Source organism: Mesocricetus auratus, unplaced genomic scaffold (assembly GCF_017639785.1).
Source record: "Mesocricetus auratus isolate SY011 unplaced genomic scaffold, BCM_Maur_2.0 Super-Scaffold_100691, whole genome shotgun sequence".
Classification (NCBI taxonomy): domain Eukaryota; kingdom Metazoa; phylum Chordata; class Mammalia; order Rodentia; family Cricetidae; genus Mesocricetus; species Mesocricetus auratus.
In genome coordinates, this window is record NW_024429267.1 from 51,617,955 (window position 1) to 51,638,979 (window position 21,025).

General features: G+C 48.2%; 1 protein-coding gene across 1 annotated transcript; it reads left to right on the forward strand.

The window, feature by feature from the left end:
- The first annotated feature begins 2,659 nt into the window (after nucleotides 1-2,659).
- Nucleotides 2,660-20,063, forward strand: Cmtm6 (CKLF like MARVEL transmembrane domain containing 6). The gene is made up of 4 exons (XM_005075032.4): nucleotides 2,660-2,862; nucleotides 9,779-9,955; nucleotides 10,738-10,836; nucleotides 17,084-20,063. Exons 1-4 carry the CDS (start codon nucleotides 2,725-2,727, stop codon nucleotides 17,219-17,221), a joined length of 552 nt encoding a protein of 183 aa, XP_005075089.1. The 5' UTR covers nucleotides 2,660-2,724; the 3' UTR covers nucleotides 17,222-20,063.
- The last annotated feature ends 962 nt before the right edge of the window (nucleotides 20,064-21,025 follow it).

Genomic DNA, 21,025 nt, shown 5'->3' on the forward strand with positions numbered 1-21,025 from the left:
CCAGCGTGATCAAACTGCTTTGCGCTAAAGTTCTCACAGGAGGCGACGGACCCCTCAGCTTTTTCTTCCCCCCAAACCACCCTCTGGCTTTCACCCTGCATAGCGATGAACACACCAGCCCCAAGGCCTCCTTAGCATTCCTTTGCCTTTTACCGCCCTCTGCTGGTGGAAATGGAACACGCAGATTGGGAATGTAGCTGGAGTTAGGCTCCATTCGGATGTCTGATCCATTTAAAGGGCTCCTTCATCCACTCTATGGAATTAAACCCCAGAGTCCTTTGCCTTTCCTCACTCTGTTTTTTGTGTTCTTCCCAAACTCCTTTAAACGTTTATGTATTTATTGTTCTGTGTATTTGCCTGGCTGCTCTTTGGTTATGTCCCGCTCTGAAGTGTAAATCTGAGGGCCTCGCCGTTTGCTGGATCTTCTTCAACACAAATACAGTGGCACTCAGAGGCGCTCTCCCCACCCCCAGTTATGAGGGGTACTCAGAGTGGCACTCAGAGGCGCTCTCCCCACCCCCCAGTTATGAGGGGTACTCAGAGTGGCACTCAGAGGCGCTCTCCCCACCCCCCAGTTATGAGGGGACGCTTTCCTGTGCAGGTGCGTGTTCTTCACTGTATCACCAGTGCAGGGGCTCTGTAAACCCATCAGGAATTAAAACATCGAACTTTTACAATGAAAATGTATTCTTATTGGTGTGTGTGTGTGTGTGTGTGTGTGTGTGTGTGTGTGTGTGTGTACATGGAGGACTGTTGTGTAACCTTTTCATCAGGACTGTCGGCTCCCCCGTAATGACACAGAGACTTATTTTTAATACGAAAGCTTGGCCGACAGCTTAGGCTTGTTTCCAACTAGCTCTTATAATTTAAATTAACCTATTAATTTGCTTCCTACCTCCTGGCTTTATTACCTCATCTCTGTAGTGCCATCCTGCTTGTGCTGTGTCTCCTGGCATCTCTGCCACCCTCTTCCCTGCATCCTCTCTGCCCGGAAATCCTGCCTAGCTATTGGACACTTAGTTCTTTTTTTTTTTTTTTGAACAAGGTTTCTCTTGGAGCCTGACCTGGAACTTGATCTTGTAGACCAGGCTGGCCTAGAATTCAGAAATCCACCTGCCTCTGCCTCCCAAGTGTTGGGATTAAAGTCGTGCACCGTCACCACCTGACTCCCAATTCTTATTAAGCCAATCAGGGTGACACATTTTCACAGTGTACAAAAAGATTATACTACAACAGAGGACAGAGGACAACTTTCAGAAGTCATTTCTCTCCTTCCACCGTGAGTTCCAAGGATCCAACTCAGGTCCACTGGCTTGTGAGGTAAGCACCTTTACTGGCTGAGTCATCTTGCTGGGCTACATTGATTTTTTTCTTTTTGAGACCAAGTCTCATGTAGTTCACACTAGCCTCAAACTCTGTTACTGCGTAGCCAAAGGTAACCTTGAACTTCTGGTCCTCCTGCCTCCACCTCCAGGGCACTGGGATTAGTGGTGTGTGACTTCTGATCTCCACACTTGCACACACGTGAGCCTACACCTTCATACACATGTGCACCACCCCCCATGAATGGAAAGATGACGGTCTGAAAAGTGGACCATAATGGGATGTAATGAGTCCTCTGCCCCGACAGCCAGCTCCCAAATAATGACAGGGAGACTTCTGATTAGTTATGAAAGTTTGACCTTAGCTTAGGCTTGTTTTTAACTAGCTCTTATAACTTAAATTAACCCATTCCTATTCATCTTCATTCTGTCATTTGCTGCCCATCCTGCTTCCTCCATGTCTCCTGCATCTCCTGTGCACCTCGATTCTCCTCTTCTTCCTCTCCCTGGGGATCCCACCCACACCCCCTGTCTAGCTATTGGGCGGTCTGCTTTCCATTTCAACCATCCCAGCAAATACATCTTCACACAGTGCACCAGCGTCCCCCAACAGCAGGGAGTGAGAAATAAAACTCCATGGGAGGAGTCTGGGGGTGCAGCTCAACAGGGGTGTTGGGTTTTAGCATGCCGGAGGCCCTGAGTTCGATCCCTGGCACCTTTTAAGAGCAAAACAGCTTGGGCATGGAGGGGAGCATTCCTGTGATCCCAGCACTTCAGAGATCAAGTCTGGAGGATTAGCACAAGTTCCAGGTGCTGCAACTGAGTTCTCGGTTAGTCTGGGCGGGTGAGATCTTGTTTCCAAATTAAAAAAAAAAATCAGACAGACAAAACCAAACTAAAAGTCCGGGCGGGCGGGGAGGTGGCTCAGTAGGTAAAGACACCAGCCGCCACTCCTAAAGATGATTCAGTCCTCAGACCCACACGAAGGGATAGGAGAACTGACTCCTTGAATAGTCTTCTGACCTCTACACGGTGCCCCTCCCTAGACAGGTAGATTAAAAAATAAATGTAATAAAAAACCACCCCCAAACCAACACAAACCAAAACAGAAGTCCACAGAAATCATGGAACTCTGTCAATTACTTCAAGAGTTGACAAGCGAGCCGCAAAGGTGGAGGGGGGCGTGGCCAACATGAGGCTCAGCGAAGCGAGGAGGCGTGGCAAGGACGGGAAGGATGCGAGGGGCGTGGCGAACGAAGGGGCTGTCTTGGGCTGGGGCGTGGCGAGGGCGTGAGGAGGGCGGAGTTGACCGGAAGCGGGGGCGGAGCCCCAGGAAGTGACGCCCCCTGCTGCGCCGCGGAGACTTTGGCTAGGCGAGCGAGCGAGCGACTTTTAGCCGGCGATGGACAACGGAGCGGTGTACAGTCCCACCACCGAGGCGGCCCCGGGCGCCGGCAGGGGCGCGCGCAGCGGCCTGGCCGCCTACTTCTTCCTGGGCCGGCTCCCCTGGTCTCGGCGCGTCCTCAAAGTCTTGCAGCTGGTGAGGCCAACGGCGGCGGAGGACGAGCGGGAGCCGGGTCGGGGGTCGGGTCAGGGCCGGGGCCAGGGCGGGGGCCTGTGGACTGGGGAGGCTGCTGCTCGGCCTTCTCGTTCGGGAAGCAGCCGTTTCCACACCCCAGTTCCTTCCCTGCCCACTAGGGAAGGGGGCGTTGCCGTCCGCCTCCTTCCCGTGGCCCCGCCGCAGTCCATCTATCTCTCCCTGAGCCACCGAAAGCTCTTTTCCTTCCCTTCCCTCGGCTAACAGTCTTTGATTATCGCCCTGAATGCTTGTGTTCTAGACAACGAAGTGCTTTCTGTTTATCTTTTCTGGCTTTTGCGGTTTTCCGGGTGCAAGCGCAGTTTAACTTGTCTGACAATTTGGGTATGGGTTTAACTTGCGCGGTGGGTTCGAAGTAGAGCCGAAGGGCATCTTTCAAGTTCGTGTGTGCGGGTGAGAGGACTAGATCACGGCCTGACTCTCTATTTTTGGCAATTAGGTACCATAAGTTTGGGCGTGAAAACATAGACACTTTTGATATTTAAATTATGATCTAATTGATACTCGTGTTGCGTCTCAGCTGCCAACGGATATTACTTTTTTCCAAGAAGACAATTTTAGGGAAAACCAGACTGTTTAGAATGTTTATGGTTCTTGCTTTGTTTTGTGAACCTTTTTAAAAATATTTTTGTAAAAGCAGCCCATGGGTCTCCTTGGGAAGATTTTAAAATTCCTAAAACTCTGATAACCAGAACTTAGCATTCTTGGAACTCAGCTGACCTACTTTCCTGGAGTAGAAAAAAAGCAGTTAGGAAGCTGGCGCTGCTCTTCGTTGCTAGAGGAAGCTGGGGATGAAGAAATCATTTGGAGACAAGTTAGATAAAGTGGTGTGTGCAGCCGTAGGCGATCTGGTCCTGTGTGCCCCTCCACACCCTCTTGGCATGGCCACAGTGGGCACTTTTAGGTTCTTAGGCCCCGGGGTTCCCTCCTGTCATCGCTCCTTTACAGAAACCGTTCCTTTTACAGTGGTTTGCCCCCTCCCTCCCATCCCTTCCCCCTTTGCCCCTTTCTCCCTCCCCTCACTCCCTCTCCCCCCTTTTCCCTTCTCCCTCCCCCTTCCCCTTCTTCCTCCCCCCACTCCCTCTCTCCCCTTTCCCCTTCTCCCTCCCCCCACTCCCTCTCCCCCCTTTTCCCTTTTCCCTCCCCCCACTCCCTCTCCCCCCTTCCCCTCCTCCCTCCCCCCACTCCATCTCCCCCCCTTTCCCCTCCTCCCTGTCTTCCTCCTCCTCCCTCTCTCCGTGCTCCCTCCCTCTTTCCACTCCAGCTCTTTCTTCACAGGGTCTCTGTGGTCCAGATTAGCTTCCAACTCGTTACTGTGCTGTAGAGGGTGACGAGCTTCTGATGGATCTTCCCCCAGCGCTGGGATTAATGGGGTGCTCCACCATGCAGTTTATCTGGTGCCCATGCAGACCCAGAGCCTTGTGCGCTAGGCAAGCACTCTGCCAGCTGAGCTGTACCCACAGATCCAGATCCGCCCTCTTTTGCTCTTCTCTACCTAGTCCTCACGTGTTTCCTAGACACGTGGCTCTGCTTCCCTGCAGGAAAACACTGTTTCTAACAGGACTTTTTGAACAGAGAGAGATTGCCATACAACCGAAGAGTTCTTGCTACTCCAAGGAAACCATCACTATTGGGCTGCTACTCATTAAATCTCTTATTTGCAGTTGGTTTTATTTTTCTTTCTAATAAGAAATGCTAAAGCCAAAGTGAAAGTTCCCCTCGCTTTATTATAACTCGGCAGGCCTTAGTTCTTTGTCTTCAGAAGAGAACCGACCAGAAGTTTCGCTTGTGCTTTACAGTTGGACCAAAATGGTCAGTTTGCCTTGGAAAGGTTGTTAGCTGTTGTGTGTGTTTGCCTTCATTCCTAAGGAGAAAGGGGACTAGAACAAAACACTGTCTCTATGAAATTCACTTGTTACGGGACACTTGTAATGTTACAGGCATGCTTGCTTCCTTCCTTCCTTCCTTCCTTCCTTCCTTCCTTCCTTTCTTTCTTTCTTTTATGGTTTTTTGAGACAGGGTTTCTCTGTGGCTTTGGAGGCTGTCCTGGAACTTACTCTGTAGACCAGGCTGGTCTCGAACTCACAGAGATCCGCCTGCCTCTGCTTCCCAAGTGCTGGGATTAAAGGCGAGCGCCACCACCACAGGCATGCTTTCTTTAACACGGAATTTTGAAACAGACTTTCATTTTCATGGTTGCCTGTTTGTTTCTGCTTTTTCTGTTTTAATAATGTCTTACCTGGTAACAATAAAAATATACTACGGTTATTCAAAAAGTCTCCAGAAAGTTATAGATGAGAGCTGTAGGCAAGACTTTCTTCACCTTATGCTCTGTCACTCTCAGCCTCTTTAGTCCATTTAAAGTCTATAGAATTGCAGAGCTCTGATAAGAACACAGGGTGTGGAGACACCGGAATCAGAAGAGGAGGCACAGTTGTTACCCTCCAAACCCTGAGAAATGTATGTGTGTGATTTGTTATTCTGGGTCCATAAATCTTAATAGATTCTCAGATTCGGAAGAGAAAAGAAGCCTGCTGTGAAACATGGGGCTTGGGGGATTCTCCATCAGAGCCCTGGGAGGTGGGGCCGGGTCATCTCTAGGTTCTTTCTATCCATAGATCTCCCAGGCTGCTCTGGACTTGCAGGGGGCCCAGGGTGAAGCTGCCAGCCCGGGAGATGAGGATAAAGGCAGAGCTTGTCTACTCTGGGGATTGTGCTGCTGTGCTTCACTGAGATCTGACCTGTGCTTTGTCGGAGGCTTGCCAGAAATGTGACGGCCGGTCTCAGGATCTCATACCTTTCCAGAGCTGAGCACGAGTGAGTGGTTTAACATTGTTGTCAGGAGCTACCGGGATCTTCTTTTTTCTGAGATAAGGTTTCTTTGTATAAGCTGACATGGTACTAGCTCTGTAGTCCATGCTGACCTCGAACTCACAGAGGTCTGACCGCCTCTGCCTCCTTAGTGCTAGGACTAAAAATGTGTACCACCACTGCTGGGCTAGAATCTTAAATTTTATGCAACTGACTGGATTTTTGTTTTTTTCTATTTGTAGATTTGCCCTTATGTTCCTATTTTGTTACTTTTTACTCTCGTGTGTGTCTTTTTGTCTTTTGTGAAGCTGTGCACATTTGAGTGAAGATGCCTGCAGAGGCCAGAGATGTCAGATCCCCTGAGACTGGGGTTGCAGGTGATTGTAGACCACCCTGCATGGGTGCTGGGAACTGAACTCAGATCCTTAGCAAGAGCAGTAAGTGCTCTTAACCCCTGAGCCATCTTTCCAGCTTCTTAAATCTGTTTTTAATAGTGTGCTCTTCTCTAAGTACATGTAATTTTATAGAGGATGATGCCTTCTAACTAATGCCAGGCAGTTTTTCAGATGTCTAAGGGGACAAACTTTCATACCTCGTAGGACTAGCTCAGGTTCATCTGTAAACTCAGATGGCAAACTGCTCTCCAGATGATCCCCGCTCTAAATGCTCGATTTCCCCGTCATGTCCAGGTAGACACACTCAGAGATCTGACTGCATCAGCGCTGTGTGCAGTGCTCACTAACAGTTTCTAGTATAAGTTTTTCCTGTTAATAGTGTGTTTATCGAAAAAACAGTGAGGAGCCTTTGATCGAATTCATTTCTTTGTGTATAGGGGACTCTTGTTTCCTGCCCTTGACCACTTGTGAAATACTGATGACTACTATTTCTTGAAATTCTTTTTTTTTTCAAAAGATTTATTTGTGTATTATGAATACAGCATCCTGTCTCCATGTACATCTACACATCAGAAGATGTCACCAGATCTCATTAGGGATGGTTGTGAGCCACCATGTGGTTGCTGGAATTGAACTCAGGACCTCTGGAAGAACAGTCAGTGCTCTTAATCTCTGAGCCATCTCTCCAGCCCCTTGAAATTCTTTGTCTTTATTTAATACAGAAAATATCTGTTTACCAAGACAACTAAAGTATGACTAAAGTAAAATACCTCCCCCATCACACTCTCTTAGGCATCACTGTTGAATAAATTGTTTGAAGTCTTTTTACTTGTTTTAAAACTTTCCCTTTTTATTTTAAAACCAAAATCAACATATCCTGACTTACTTAGTCTGTACTCTTCAGTTCTTTTACCTCCTACTCTATTTTTGTTTGTTTGTTTTGTTTTTTGAGACAGGGTTTCTCTGTAGCCCTGGCTGTCCTGGACTCGCTTCGTAGACCAGGCTGGCCTTGAACTCAAGGAGTAAATGTATGCCCCAGCATCACCCGGTTTACCTCTGCTCTTGAACTGGGGAACTCCCTTAATTCCCTGTCCTGAGTCCTGAGTTTCTCGTCACACAGGCACACCTGCTCCTTCCGCATTTCTTCCCGTTGCCATCCAGTCAGGGCGGGACCCTTTGGACTCGCCTGGCAGGTTCTTACCCTCATGAGTCTGTCCTTTCTCTTTTGACTGGGATGTCCTCTCCTGCCCATGTGTGTCTTAACCCTGGTTTCAGTTCTGTGTGTCCATCCATCCTTCTCTAGCTACTCTGGGTATTTCCCTGAAATTTCCTCCATTTCCACGAGGACTGCTCAGTTGTGTGGCCCAAAAGCCTTGTTGCTTATTGTTTCTTGTGCGTCAGTCATATTGCTCTGTCATTGTGTGCTCATACACACGCCATTGTTGTTGCATATTAAAGCACACTCAGCACTAGAGGGGGAATAATGCTGAGGGTGATTATAAAAGACCTGTTGAGGATGGAGAGAGTTTCTTATCGACAGTAGTGTGTGATGTTAAGTTCTTGTCACTTAAAGCCCAGAGATCAAACTAGTAAGTGTTCAGCCTGGATGCTAACCCTTCTTTCTTCTACGATGGCCAGGGGGAGCCTGCCTCTTGACCGCACCACTGACTTTTGTTAGTACAGAGAGCAGGGCTGCTGGTGGCCTGGGGCCCTCTGCTTCTGGAGAGCAGTCCTGCCCTTCTTACCAGATAGGCGGCCTGTGTCTGTGCTGGAGGCCAGGCGTTGGCGTCTCGCAGCTCTCACAGGAGTGTGTCACAAGCAGCCAGACAGAATCCTCAACTGAAAGTTTTTTCACTCTAGCCAAGAATTACCTGCAAGTCTTGGTTTTCCTGCCTCTGCTTCTCAAGTGCTGGGATTACAGGAATGCCCACCACAGTCGGCTTCAACTGACTTTCATAGGTGCATTTTTATTTTATGTGTATGAGTTTTTTGTCTGCATATATTGTCTGTACTTTTTGCATGCTTGGTACCAGGGCAGCCAGAAGGGGGTGTTGGGTCCCCTGGAACTGGAGTTACAGACAGTTGTGAGCCTAAGTATGGGTGCTGAGAGACAGGGTTTCTCTGTGGCTTTGGAGGCTGTCCTGGAACTAGCTCTTATAGACCAGGCTGGCCTCGAACTCACAGAGATCCGCCTGTCTCTGCCTCCCAAGTGCTGGGATTAAAGGCGTGCGCCACCAACACCCGGCCCCTGGTGCTGTCTGTTGACACTGGTCATGGAAGTGTGTGGAGACGGTCACTGTGCAGCGAGAAATGCAGCTCTTGATTTCCTTTTTCTTCTTTTGTTTTATTCGTTTGTTTGTTTTGTTTGTTGTTGTTTTTTGCAGGGCTGGAAATTGAACCCAAGGCTTCCTGAATGTCAGTCATGCATAGTACCACTGAGCTACATTCCTAACTCCTAGGTGGTTTTGGAGATAAGGTCTCACACTATAGCCCAGGTTGGCCTGAGACTCCAGTGGATCCCGAGCCCTCAGCCTGCTGAGGGCTGATGTATCGGTGTGCACCCGACTCTAGTGTGCTTTGTTGTTTCTTTGTAGCAGTGTATGCTCCTCTTGTGTCTGGCTGTTTCTCCTGCCCTCTGGGGTGAGGTGGAATTTCCCTCTGGCTTTCACTTTGGGTCATCAGTCCTTTTGATGGGTTGGACACTCAGAAGATCATTCCCCAAGCTTTCACAAAACCTATTCTCACGAACAGTCTTCCACTTTCTATAAAGAGTTAACCCCCTGAGTGGGTGCCAGCTCCTCCCTGTCCAGAGCTACTCCCTGCCTGTCTCCGGTCCCTCCCAGCACACGGTCTCTGCTAAGGCAGTAAAGAGTGCTTCCTGCCTTCGTCTTGAGCTTCCCTTCCTGTGACTTCATCCGATGCACCCCTGACTTGACGTGGCTTTTCTAGGCCACCGCAGTGTCTCCCCACCCCCACCCGAAAGCACAGAGTTATCTGACTTCTCTGCCGGGGTCACCGATACATCTGCAGCCCTCTGTCGTGCAGTCTAGTGCAGGCGCCCCGGTGTTGTTGACCTCTGAACGGCAGCAGCATGCTTGCCGCCTTCTTCCGGTGGCCACATTCGTCTGTTACCCCGTAGGATTCCTGCTCCCTCCCGGTCTGTGTGTAGCCACATCTCCTGAGCTCCAGACTCAGCGTTTGCCTCCACTACACCTCGCTAACTCTCCCGCTGACTCCTTCATTACAGCACATGAAGAAACAGAAGATTTGCCGTGTGGGGTGGCACTCAGCTCTCTCTCCTTTGGGCTGTTTCACCACTCATTTCTGCGTCTCTCTGTCTGACACACAGACTAGTTTCCCTTTAGGGCAAGCAGACTGTAAGTTCTATTGATCGAGTTTGTTCACTAATCTTATTTACCCCAGTCTCTACTTTGAAAATATTTGAGTAAACAGATAGTGGTTTTAATTAAAAAATTTTTTTAGTAGGGGGGTGTTCTCACAGTCTTAGCAAGGCTGGTCTTGAACTTTTGGTCCTCCTGTGTCAGCCTCCCAAGTGTCTGGTCTACAGGCATGTGCCACCAGGCATAGCCTGCATGTAGTTTTGCATGTCATGGGTTCTCTGAGTCACTAAGGTCTATGGTTTCCTTCTGTAGCTGCTGTCTCTGCTGGCCTTCATCTGTGAAGAGGTTGTGTCCGAGTGCACGTTGTGTGGAGGCTTGTACTTCTTTGAATTTGTGAGCTGTAGTGCCTTTCTCCTGAGCCTCCTCCTGCTGATCGTATACTGCACACCAGTGCACGACAGGGTGGACCCTGGAAAAGTCAAGTCGTCGGTAAGTGTCGGCCGCTGCTGTCTGGGAGTCAGCCCGGTTTATTGTTACAGCAGGAGCGCATTTGGAGCTAAGCACCAGCTCCGCTTCAAAGGTGGAAGGGGAATGAGTCTGAATGAGAGGGAGAAACCACCAGCCCTGTGTGGTTATCGGTGGCTTCACCTGATTCACACTAGGCATTTGTACTTTGTTGTTGTTTGCTTTGAGACAGGGTCTCACTATCCCAGATTGGCCTTGAACTTGTGATCCTCCTGCCTCAGCTTCCTGAGTGCTGGCATATATATATATATATATATATATATATATATATATATATATATATATATATATGGTACTGCCTTACCTAAAATAAACATTTTTTAAAGAAGATTTTAATTTTATGTGCATTGGTATGAGAGTGTCAAGAAGCCCTGGAATTGGAATTACAGACAATTGTGAGCTGACATGTAGGTGCTGGGAATTGAACCTGGATCCTCTGGAAGAGCAGTCAGTGTTCCTAACTGCTGAACCAACTCTCCAGCCCTAGAAGTTGATTTCTTACATTTAGAGTGTCACTCATTGGCTGTATAGTTAGGAATTATGTGCCTCCTCCCTACCAGACATAGTGGACATACAGTGATAAGTAACATGAATACTACAGGCTTGTTGAAAAGGTACCAGGCTAGCATGCTTACATTAGGTTGCACCAAGAAAATGTAAGTCATTCAGGCGTTTTGAAACTAGAAATGTTGAACTTGGTTCTGCTTACCTGACCTACTGTGTCCCTGTTCTCTCTGCATGTGTAGGATTTTTACATCACTCTGGGAACAGGCTGTGTATTTCTGTTGGCATCTATCATTTTTGTTTCTACCCATGCTGGGACCTCAGCTGAAATTGCTGCAATTGTAAGTACTTTGCATTTTTAACCTTATTTAATTTTGTTTCCTTAGAAATAGAGAATTTAGCCAGGCGGTGGTGGCACACACCTTTAATCCTAGCACTTGGGAGGCAGAGGCAGCTGGATCTCTGAGTTCGAGGTCAGCCAGATCTACAGAGCAAGTGCCAGGACAGACTCCAAAGCTACACAGAGAAACTCTGTCTAGAAAAACCAATAAGTAAATAAACAAACAAACAAATAATTCAGAAAGTCCTTGATAAGTTATATGTAAGAGTAGTAACTATTACTTGTTTGTATTAGTGATGTATGTGCTTGTGTGGGGTAGACACCTGTACACCATGGTCTATGTGGAGGTAAGGGAAGATCCTTAGTTTGCTCCTGTCTTTTTTCACTGCTGTGTAGCCAGGCCAACCAGCCCACTGGTTCCCACCCCTCCTTTTTGAGGTAGGATCTTTCTGTGCAGCCCTGTCTGGCCTAGAATCCCCAGAGACTTGGGTGCTGGGGTCAGGGGCATGAGACATCTCACCTGGCCCCATTAGCTTCTTGGAATGTCATGTTTCCACTTCCTGTAGGTATTCTGGGATCTGCTTTTCATACTGTGTCTGACTCTTTCTTGGGCTCTGGGATCTGAACTCAGATCTTCAGGCTTGTGTGCCAAGTGCTTTTCCCCACTGAGTCATCTCCCCAGCCCGAGAGAAGTTTTCCTTCTACTTTTAAATGTAATATTGAGTGGAAGACCTAAAAGTAAACAGATATGGTAGACGTAAGAGCCTGGGAACCTGTCTGCTTTTGACTGAGTTGCGTTTCCAAAGTTTTCTTTATGCTGCAGTGAGCAAGTGTCTGCTAATGCAAGTGGCACGATGGCCTTTGTCATCATACCCTTTTTTTTGCCTTTTTTTGGTTTTTCAAGACAGGGTTTCTCTGTATTGTTTTGGAGCCTGTTCTGGAACTCGCTTGGTAGACCAGGCTGGCCTCGAACTCACAGAGATCCGCCAAGTGCTGGGATTAAGGGCGAGCGCCACCAACGCCCGGCCTTTTCTGCCCTTTAGTACTGCTTTAGGAGCAGAGGCACTCAGGAGAAAGGGCTTGGGTTAGCCAGGCAAGCATTGATGGTGTTTGAGTGAGCCAACAGTGCTGAAATTGCTCAGCATCCAGAGCTGCTGCTGCTTGTGCAACAGACGCAGGTGCAGTTCCCAGCGCCCACGTGACGGCTCAAAGCCACCCGTAACACCAGCGCCAGGGGGCCCAACTCCTTATAGCACCGGGCATCCATATGGTATGCAGACATACATGTAGGCAAAATACTCAGACACAGAAAAGAAAAAGGTAAAATCGTTAAAAACAAAGTGTCCAGAGAGTTGCAGATGGTGCTGGGCCGGCCTGGTTTGTAAGGAATGAGTGGATAGACAGATGCAATCAAGCCACAGCAGACTCCAAAAGGTAATGAGTTTATAGATTAGTTTGTGTTGGCTGTGCTGGGGACATCCAGGTAAATGAATAACAGAGCTCAGTTTGCTGTGGGTGAGATGAAACTGTCTTCTTGAGGGTGGACGAGGAATTGAGGAAAGGAAGAAGCCAGAGACTGCCAGAGGTCACCTCAGGCACGGAAGTGTAAGCCAGGTGTGGCACTGCCTTCAGTCCTAGCATTCTGGAAACTGAGGCAGGAGATTTAGTCTGAGGCCAGCTACTTAGGACACCCCTCCACTCTGCACCCCACACTCACACACACAGCACAAAGTCATGGAGAAGGTGGATGGAGTTGTAAGACACTTGGTGCTGTTTTCTTTCTGTTTTGGTCTTCATCAACTTCCTCAAGGTTTTGCTAGTGAGGAAGCTAAATTTGAAGCATGGTCTTTTGTCTCTTGACAGAATTCTCAGAATGTTTGGTCATATGTTAGAATAATACAATGAGGAAGTGATTTAAGGAAGAGGAAGTAGGTAGTGGCATCATGTCCCTGTGTTAAAGTGTGGCAAGTAACTGGAAAAATGTACTTTAGGTAATGTAACTTCATCCGTCTTCACCTCACCTGAGTTGCAAGTCACATGCTTCCCTTATCACATTTGTGGGTCAGTGACACCATTGCAAATGAACATGTGTTTGATCCCTTTTGTGGAATTTCATTTATCTGCTGATCCAAGTCTTATTGATTCCACCCACACAGACTCCTGCACACATGTTAGTATAGCGGAGGCTGGGACATTTCAGCTAGTAATGCTGGCCACCAGGACAGGGACTCAGAGACTTGACTTTGAAACCACTGAAGAGATGGGAAACAGGGTATTTTGGGGTGGGCTACTCTAAGGTAAAATATGGCTCCACTGGAGAAATGTGGCTTTGTAGGACATAGATAAGAAGACCATACCTCAAGGCTAGCTTGGGCTGGCAGGGCTGCAGGCTGGTGTGTGTAGATCCCTTCTGGGCTACCTTGACTCCTAAAGTGGCCAGGTCTTAAAGCAACTGGTCCAAGATGTAGTCATAAAGACACAGCTTTACAGGTCATGAGGTGGAGGAGTTGGGGTGCTGGGAATTGAGATGTTGCTTAGGGTCTGTTCTTCGGCGACCTTGTATACGCACTAGGGCTGAGACCTCTTGAGAGCATAGGAAGGGTTGATGTGTCTGTGGATAATAAGATGAGGGGGCTTCTGTTGTGTGTGCGTGTTTTATTTTTTGTTTGTTTTTTAGTTTTTTCAGGCAGTGTTTCTTTGGTAGCTTATGTAGCCCATCTCTGTAAACCAGGTTGGTCTTAAACTCAGAGATCTACCTCACCTGCCTCTGCCTCTTGAGTGCTGGGACTAAAGGCGTGCACCACCACACCCAGCAAGGGTGGCCTTCTTACTAGCTAGATGGACTTCTCATCTTGAGGCCGCCATAGAAAGAGACAGGTGTGTGATTTTGGGTATCCCTGACGGTATGGTGACCGGCTAGCCTCTGAGCCTGAAGATGGTGTTTTTATTCTGCCTGGTCCCACAGCTATTGGTCCCAATTAAAATACACTAGGGCTTATATTAATTCTAAACTGTTTGGCCGCCGACTCAGGCTTCTTACTGGTTAGCTGTCTCTTAATTACTAACCCATTTCTATTAACTATGTATTGCCATGAGACTGTGGCTTACCCGTAATGCTCTGGCATGTTACTCCGTTGGTGGCTGCATGGCGTCTCTCAGGCGGCCCTTTTCTGCCTTTCTCTTCTCAGGGGTCTCCTAGTCTAGTAGCTCCGCCTACACTTCCTGCCTGGCTACTGACCAGTCAGCATTTATTCACCAACCAATAAGAAAAATATAAGGAAAGAGGAGGTAGATATTTAGTCCAGGGGGGAAGGGAGACTTGGTCAAAGGACTGTCTTGCAGCCAGTGAAATGTTCAGAGTTTTGGTAAGCTTGCATAGTAGGGATCTAGATGTCCTGCCTTGGTGCCCCTTGAAGGCTTCTCTGGTAAAGTAGAGGGTACATGGGGAGAAGTATTGTGATAGAAGGGTCTGACAGTGGGGACTCTTGAGGTGTAAGTCTGGGAAATTAGGACATGTTTTGGATATATGTATCCTGTAAGTCTGAGGCCTCCTGTCAGAATAGCAGTGTCTGGAACCAGAGTGAATCTTCCCAGGTCAGTCCCGGGGCAGGATAAGAGAGGGACCTCTTTAAGGAGACTGAACAGGCATGGGAGCAGAGAGAAAAGGGGGAGGCGACCTTGTTTGTGAGAGTAGGCCAAGGTTACAACAAAGAACACAGCCTCATCTGGTGAAGCCGTAAAGTTAGTCCGCAGTCAGCTATGCCGAGGACACCAGTCTTTGTGGTCAGTGGGGCTGTCACCAGAGCACAGTGAGGAGAGTTTGGAGGAACTCTCCCTGTGTTGCAGAGGCAGGAAATGGCTTCATCTAGTTGATTTTTGAATAAGAGTTCGAGGTCTTCCAGCAGGTCAGGGGACTATCTGTGGGTGACTGAGAGCTATTCCTCAGGATGGAGCCAAGAGTTGGGCTGGTGTCTGGATTTAGCACAGGTTGTTTGTTTTTGTGGTCTCTGAGCCAGCTTTGACCTGGCAAAAGTTAAGATCTAAGATCCAGTAATCCAGCAGCAGTTGGGGTGAGAAGGGCCAAGCTGAGTAGGGGGCTTAGAGGTGAGGATTTTTAGGTAGGGTTCATTCCCCAGGTGGATGGGGAGAGATGGTGAGTCGGGAAGGCTTTGGTAGACGGTTGTTAGCAGTGTACCTTAGGAATGTCAGGTGTGTGACAGAGTGGATGTGATCACCTAGGGCTGTGTGGGGAGGGGAGAGTCACCTAGCTCAGGAGGCTTCCATATGCCAGTCAGAAAGGCCTTAGCCATGTGGAGCTGGGGTGCTGAGCATGCGTGGAGGAGGAAGCTGCTGCAGTCACGTCATCTTTGTGCTGTTAGTGCATGTGGCCATTCATCTCTGTTCTGCCTGATGATGGAGGCTCGCTGTCTGACGTGAGGTGTGTGCAGTCTGTATGGAGGCGAGAAGCCCGTTTGGGTACTATTTAAGATCCCCATAACAACGTCAGCTGCCTTGGATGTGTGTGGAAGAGCTTCTACCTGTTCAGAAGGGCCAGGACTGGTTCATGTGTGGTCTTTTTAATAGATGATGCCCTATGGGTAACAACCTGCCAGTCTGGACCAGAGGTTTGTTCTCTTGGAGCCCCTCCTCCTGAAAAGTTTCTGCACCCCCTAAGCCTCTCCGCACACACAGCAATCCAAATCAGACAAAATGAAACCAAATTAGAAAAAGCCCAGGTTTAATGGGTAAAATGCTCCTGCATTATTTTCCAGCCCCCCAGAGAGGAGACAGGGACATCCTGAAGGTCACACAGTTCTTGCCACACAAGAATCAGAGACAACTGAACTCTAAGCACATACTATGGACTATTGCCCACCCACGTGCATACATTCCTCCTTCTGAAACCTATGGGAGCCAGTCACACTGCCTTGTCGGACTCCCTCTGCTCAGAGCCCCGTCTTCCCGTGGCATCTTAACCCTTGTAATAAATCCACTTCACGGTCACCCTGGACCCCAGTGTCTGAGCCCTTCAGGCGGGTCTCCTCTTAGCAACTCTTCTTCAGGAGAGGATTCGAAAACAGAGCAACTAGGAAGGGAGAGGTGTGTGGATTGAAGCTGTCTTCACACCAGCCTTGGGATTTCCTAGGCTAACAGGGATTTTTAGTGTCTCTTGCTGGTGGAGGTGGAGGCAGCCTGCCTCAGTTAGGATTGGGGTCTTCTGAGTGACAGGTGACCTCTTGGCAGTTAGAAACTGCCCCTCCTTCCTGTCACATGGGAATTGTGTTTGGAGTCAGCTAGCTTATCTGTCATGCACCAGGGTTTAGCTGGGAAGCAGAGATGGAAAAGCTGATTTTTAAATAACTGCAGCAGGGACTAGTCCAAATCCCAACCGGAAATCTGGGGATGAAGGGAATTCCTTCCACAAGTTTCCAGAGGAGGTAGGTAGTATTCAAGGTGACTCCTGGCTTGTCCTACAGGGAATGTCACTTGGAGGTATCAGGTAGAGGGGTGGGACTGGGGACTTGCAGTAGCAGACAGAGGAGCAGGGGACTCTCTCTCTCCTGGGCTGTGTCTCTTCCAGCTGGGCCTCCGGCTCTGTGGTAAAGCGCTTGCTTAGCATGCAGTAGCACTGGCTTCTGTGCCTAGCACCACACGACAGGAGATCTGGTGTTTGTGTCTTGTGGGACTTTGAGTAGTACCTGTTATTCTGGAAAATTTCCTGTCCCTTCTTTTCCTCTCTTAATGACTTTTAAATTCTGTTAAAGAATAGTAAGTGTGGGGCTGGAGTTAGAACACTTACTGCTCTTCCAGGGGACCTGTGATCTCTTTAGGCCTCCAAAGGAACCCCCACACATTTGTTATTCATTCCCTCAGACAAACACATGCATGTAGGTAAAAACAAAACATCTCTTTAAGAAAGTAGTTATGTCAGGCGGTGGTGGTGGTGCACACCTTTAATCTCAGTACTTGGGAGGCAGAGGCAGGCAGATTTCTGTGAGTTCGAGACCAGCCTGGTCTACAAGAGCTAGTTCCAGGACAGCCTCCAAAGCCACAGAGAAACCCTGTCTTGAAAACAAAAAGAAAGAAAGAAAGAAAGAAAGAAAGAAAGAAAGGAAGGAAGGAAGAAAGGAAGGAAGAAAGAAAGAGAAAAGGGAAGTAGTGGTGAGGTGGAGTGGACTGGCAGGCCGAGTAGCACGTGTGACTATCCCCCTTGCGCTCCCTCAGCTAAACCCCCTTTTCTTCCCCAGGTGTTTGGGTTTATAGCAAGTCTGATGTTCCTGCTAGACTTTGTGGTCATGCTGTGTGAGAAACGGCAGGAGAGCCAGCTGAGAAAGCCTGAGAACCACGCCCGGGCTGAGGCCCTCACCGAGCCGCTCAATGCTTAGGCCAGGAGCAGACTGCGGACCAGAGGAGTACTCCTTCCCGTGGGACCTGTGTCATGTGTGCACCTCGTCTGTTGGAGAGAAGGGAAGGGGCAGGAGGGTGACTTCTCAGTGTGGGGTGGCAGCCCTGCAGTTAGCACAGAGGGTTTTTAATAACCTGGGAGCTTATCTCTAACGGAGGAGGTTTTGTTGCTTGTTTGTTTGTTGTTAAAGATGAGCACTGTTGTCTTTGATTGCATGTCTGTCATTTGCTACAGGCTACACCGGATTTAGCTTCCAGACCGTTCATTCTCCATCCTTTCAGGAACTGTTTCATTTTAAAGTTATTTGCTTTGCTGTTAGTTTTTGCTGGTTACATTCTGTTCTGTGGTTGGAGATTTCACTGTGTTTAAGGTGCTGGTGTAGGCTTCTTCCCTAATACATGATCCTTGTCTTTGTCTCCCTCACCTTACGCTTACGTGCTAACCCAAAGGGAGTTATCCTTGCTCTTTTTGATCCATGTATTGCCTAACGGAAAGTGCATAGTGCTGTTTATGTGTATAAAAGCAACAATATCAGCCGCCTTGTGGTTTGTACATTGCACTCTGGTTGTTAAAATTAAAAGAAAAAAGATTGTTACAGAATGCAGAAAGGTGAAGAAACTGATACTACATCTAAAGACCAAAGATAGAATGGACTCTGTGTACAGTGGACATAATTGCACAGATGGGCCCTGACCTCTCGGCAGAGATGTGAAGGGTCGTGCTACGCACACGGAATGGCAGTTGATGGTGTTCATCCTGTGAGTTGGGAGCTGTGGGCCTCCTTCCTGGCATACCGTCATCTCTGCTCAGGTGCACACGGCTCCGCAGCCTCTCTTTGGAGTCCCGCTGGGCTTGCTCACCCACCTGAGTCTGTCTCCTCCTCTCTGACGCTCTCAGTGTCCTTGGGCCACATCACCATCTTCAGAGGGAGCCTTCGCTCTTGCTCCGTCCCTCCCCTTCTCCCTCTAGTTCATCGTCCGCCATCTCCAGGCTGGCCAGACTTTTGTGCCCCCCTCCTTGTCAACCAAAGTCTGAGGCAGGAATGTCAGGTTCTTGTTCCCACAGGCCTCTGCTTGAGTTTCTCTCCAGGGGAGGTGTCTTGAGAAAGCCGATCCTGGAAGCCCTGCTAGTGAATACTGTTGGTGGTGTGAGGAGGCTACAGACTATCCCCACACTTTGCAAGGATTGCTTGTTGCTTCAAGGCTAACTTAGAGCCACTGAGACACCTGTGTGCCCAAAGGGGACCTTTCTTTCTTATCTTCATTCTGGGGTTTGCCTGAGACCGAAATATGTCAAGGCCTCTGTATTCTAGTGGAGGTTTCCCAGGCTGCGGTTTGTCTCTGAGGACGTGCGATCATGTTTCCAGGGATTTGGTGTAAAGTTCCCCTCGTTTTCAGTCTCTGTCTGTCATTGTGAGTGGTTTTGGTTACACGAGTGAGGCTCTTGTAGTTCTCAGAAGTGGGTGGATCCGGGCACGGAGCTTCTTCTGTCCCTGCCTCACTGACTGACCTGCTGGCGTCGGGCGGGTTAGCTGCTTGGGAGATCATGAAACCAATCATGGTGTTGCCTTACTGGGCATGCCATCTGAGAGAAAGGACAATATGTAGGCGCTGGAAACCAAGAACAGAATAACTCAAAAGGAACCAGTTTACAGCAGACAATTTAGAATTTTACATCAAGCATTGGAACTATCATCTAGACCTGTTAAGAATTAACAGCAAATCAGGGCAACGTTAGTGTAACCCACTGTTAGTCAGCTGTTTGGCATTGTAACAGAATACCTGTGACAGTCATCTTAAAAAGAGGAAAGGTTGAGGCTGGAGAGATGGGGCAGAGGTTGGTGCTTCTTCCTTCTCTTCAGAGGACCTGAGTTCTGTTCTCCAGCGCCGGCATAGGGTGACTCTCTACGGCCTGATACTCTACCACCAGGGGACCCAGTGTCTGGTCTCTGGCACACAAACATGAATGGCATACATAACTTTACATCTTAAAGTTAAAAAAAAGGAAAAAGAGGGTTTGTGTGGGCGTGCAGTTTTGTAAGCTTCAGCCGTGGTCAGTCCTGTTAGTCCTGCTCTGTTAGGAGGCAGCACATCATGGTAGGGCCTTGGTAGAGCAGGCAGCTCATCCTGTGCCTCCAGGAAGCGAGCAGTGAGCGGGAATGACTTGAGGTGCTGTGTTCCCTTTAGAGGGTTTGCCACCCTCACACCAGGTCCCACCTCTCAGTAATGCCACCCAGGAGTATACCTCTCTGCCAGCGTTAGGCTTGTTCAGGATGCACAGACACACTGTCTCACCCATGCAGCAACTTAGCATCCAGTTGTTTACCGTGAGTTTGCTTTGCTCCACAGTCGAGGGCTCCTTGGCTACTCCATTCCTTCCCTGTAAGAGGATAATTGGTCACTCTTAGAACTTCCTCTTTTGGGGGACCTGTGACCGGTTGACTTGTGCATCCTCTGGGGCTGGGGGGCAGGGAGGGGTGATGGGGTTAAAGACTGTCACCAAATCAGCTCAAGAAGAGCTGGGGCTGGGACTGTCAACGCAGAAAAGACGTCTTTATTAGCCGCTGTAGCAAATGTGATTTGCTGTATTTTATACAAACTGTTTAGAATGGTTTTTAAGACTTAGAAGGGAAATATACTTACAGCACAAGACTTTTATAATTACTATACTTAAATTATGCTTTATGCGGGGACTGGGAAATGTATTTTTACATTGCTTATATCCGATCACTTTTCTATTTGTTGATTTAAAACCTGTGGGTCTTTTTTTATCACTCTTAATATAACTTTTATAATCTTTTAAAATAAATCCTTTTAATTCCAGTGTGATGTCTTCACTGTTGTTCATTGCATAGACTTGTTTAGATAAGCCCCTCTGAGAGGACTACGTGTGTGTGTGTGTGTGTGTGTGTGTGTGTGTGTGTGTGTGTGTGTGTGTGTGTGTGTGTGGTTGGAGGGGTCTGGAGGAACAAACCTGCTCCCTATCCTCGGGCTGCCCTCGGGGGAGGGAGAGGACTTACTTAAATAGCAGGTTTGTCAGCTGTGGCAGGAAGATCACCACCTCAGGTCAACCTGGCCTATGCGGTAGTGAAAAATATTCTTAGGACCAGCTGTGGTGGAAGCAGATCTCTGTAAGTTCAAGGCCAATCTAAGCTACATAGTGAGTTCCAGGCCAGCCAGATAAACAAAAATATTTTTAGGGCATCACATGGGATGAGTTATAAAAGAATGTTCTACACTGATTGGCTTTAAATTACTTTCCTGCCTCTCTCCTCTTTCTCTTCCTTCCCCTCTCCTTTCCCTTCTGGTTTTTGTTTTGTTTTGTTATGTTTTTGTTTTTGTGATAGGGCCTCATGAAACCAGGCTGGTTTCAAGCTCACTATGTAGATGGGGATGGCTTTGAACTCCTGAGCCTTCTGTCTTCCATTCCCAAGTTCTGGTATCATAGATGTGTGCTGACTCCACTTAAGTAACTTGGAGAAATGAGTTTGAACTCCACTTCACATTCTAGATGTGACTCTGGAGCTACAGAGAGATGTATCTGTTTGGGACAGCTTTGGAGAAATGAGTTTGAACTCCACATTCTAGATGTGACTCTGGAGCTGCAGAGAGATGTATCTGTTTGGGACAGCTTTGGAGAAATGAGTTTGAACTCCACTTCACATTCTAGATGTGACTCTGGAGCTATAGAGAGATGTATCTGTTTAGGACAGCTTGATAGCTAGACAGTGGGAAGCAAACCCAGGAGGTTCTGCTGAGTCAGAACTATTTGTGGAGTTTGTAAA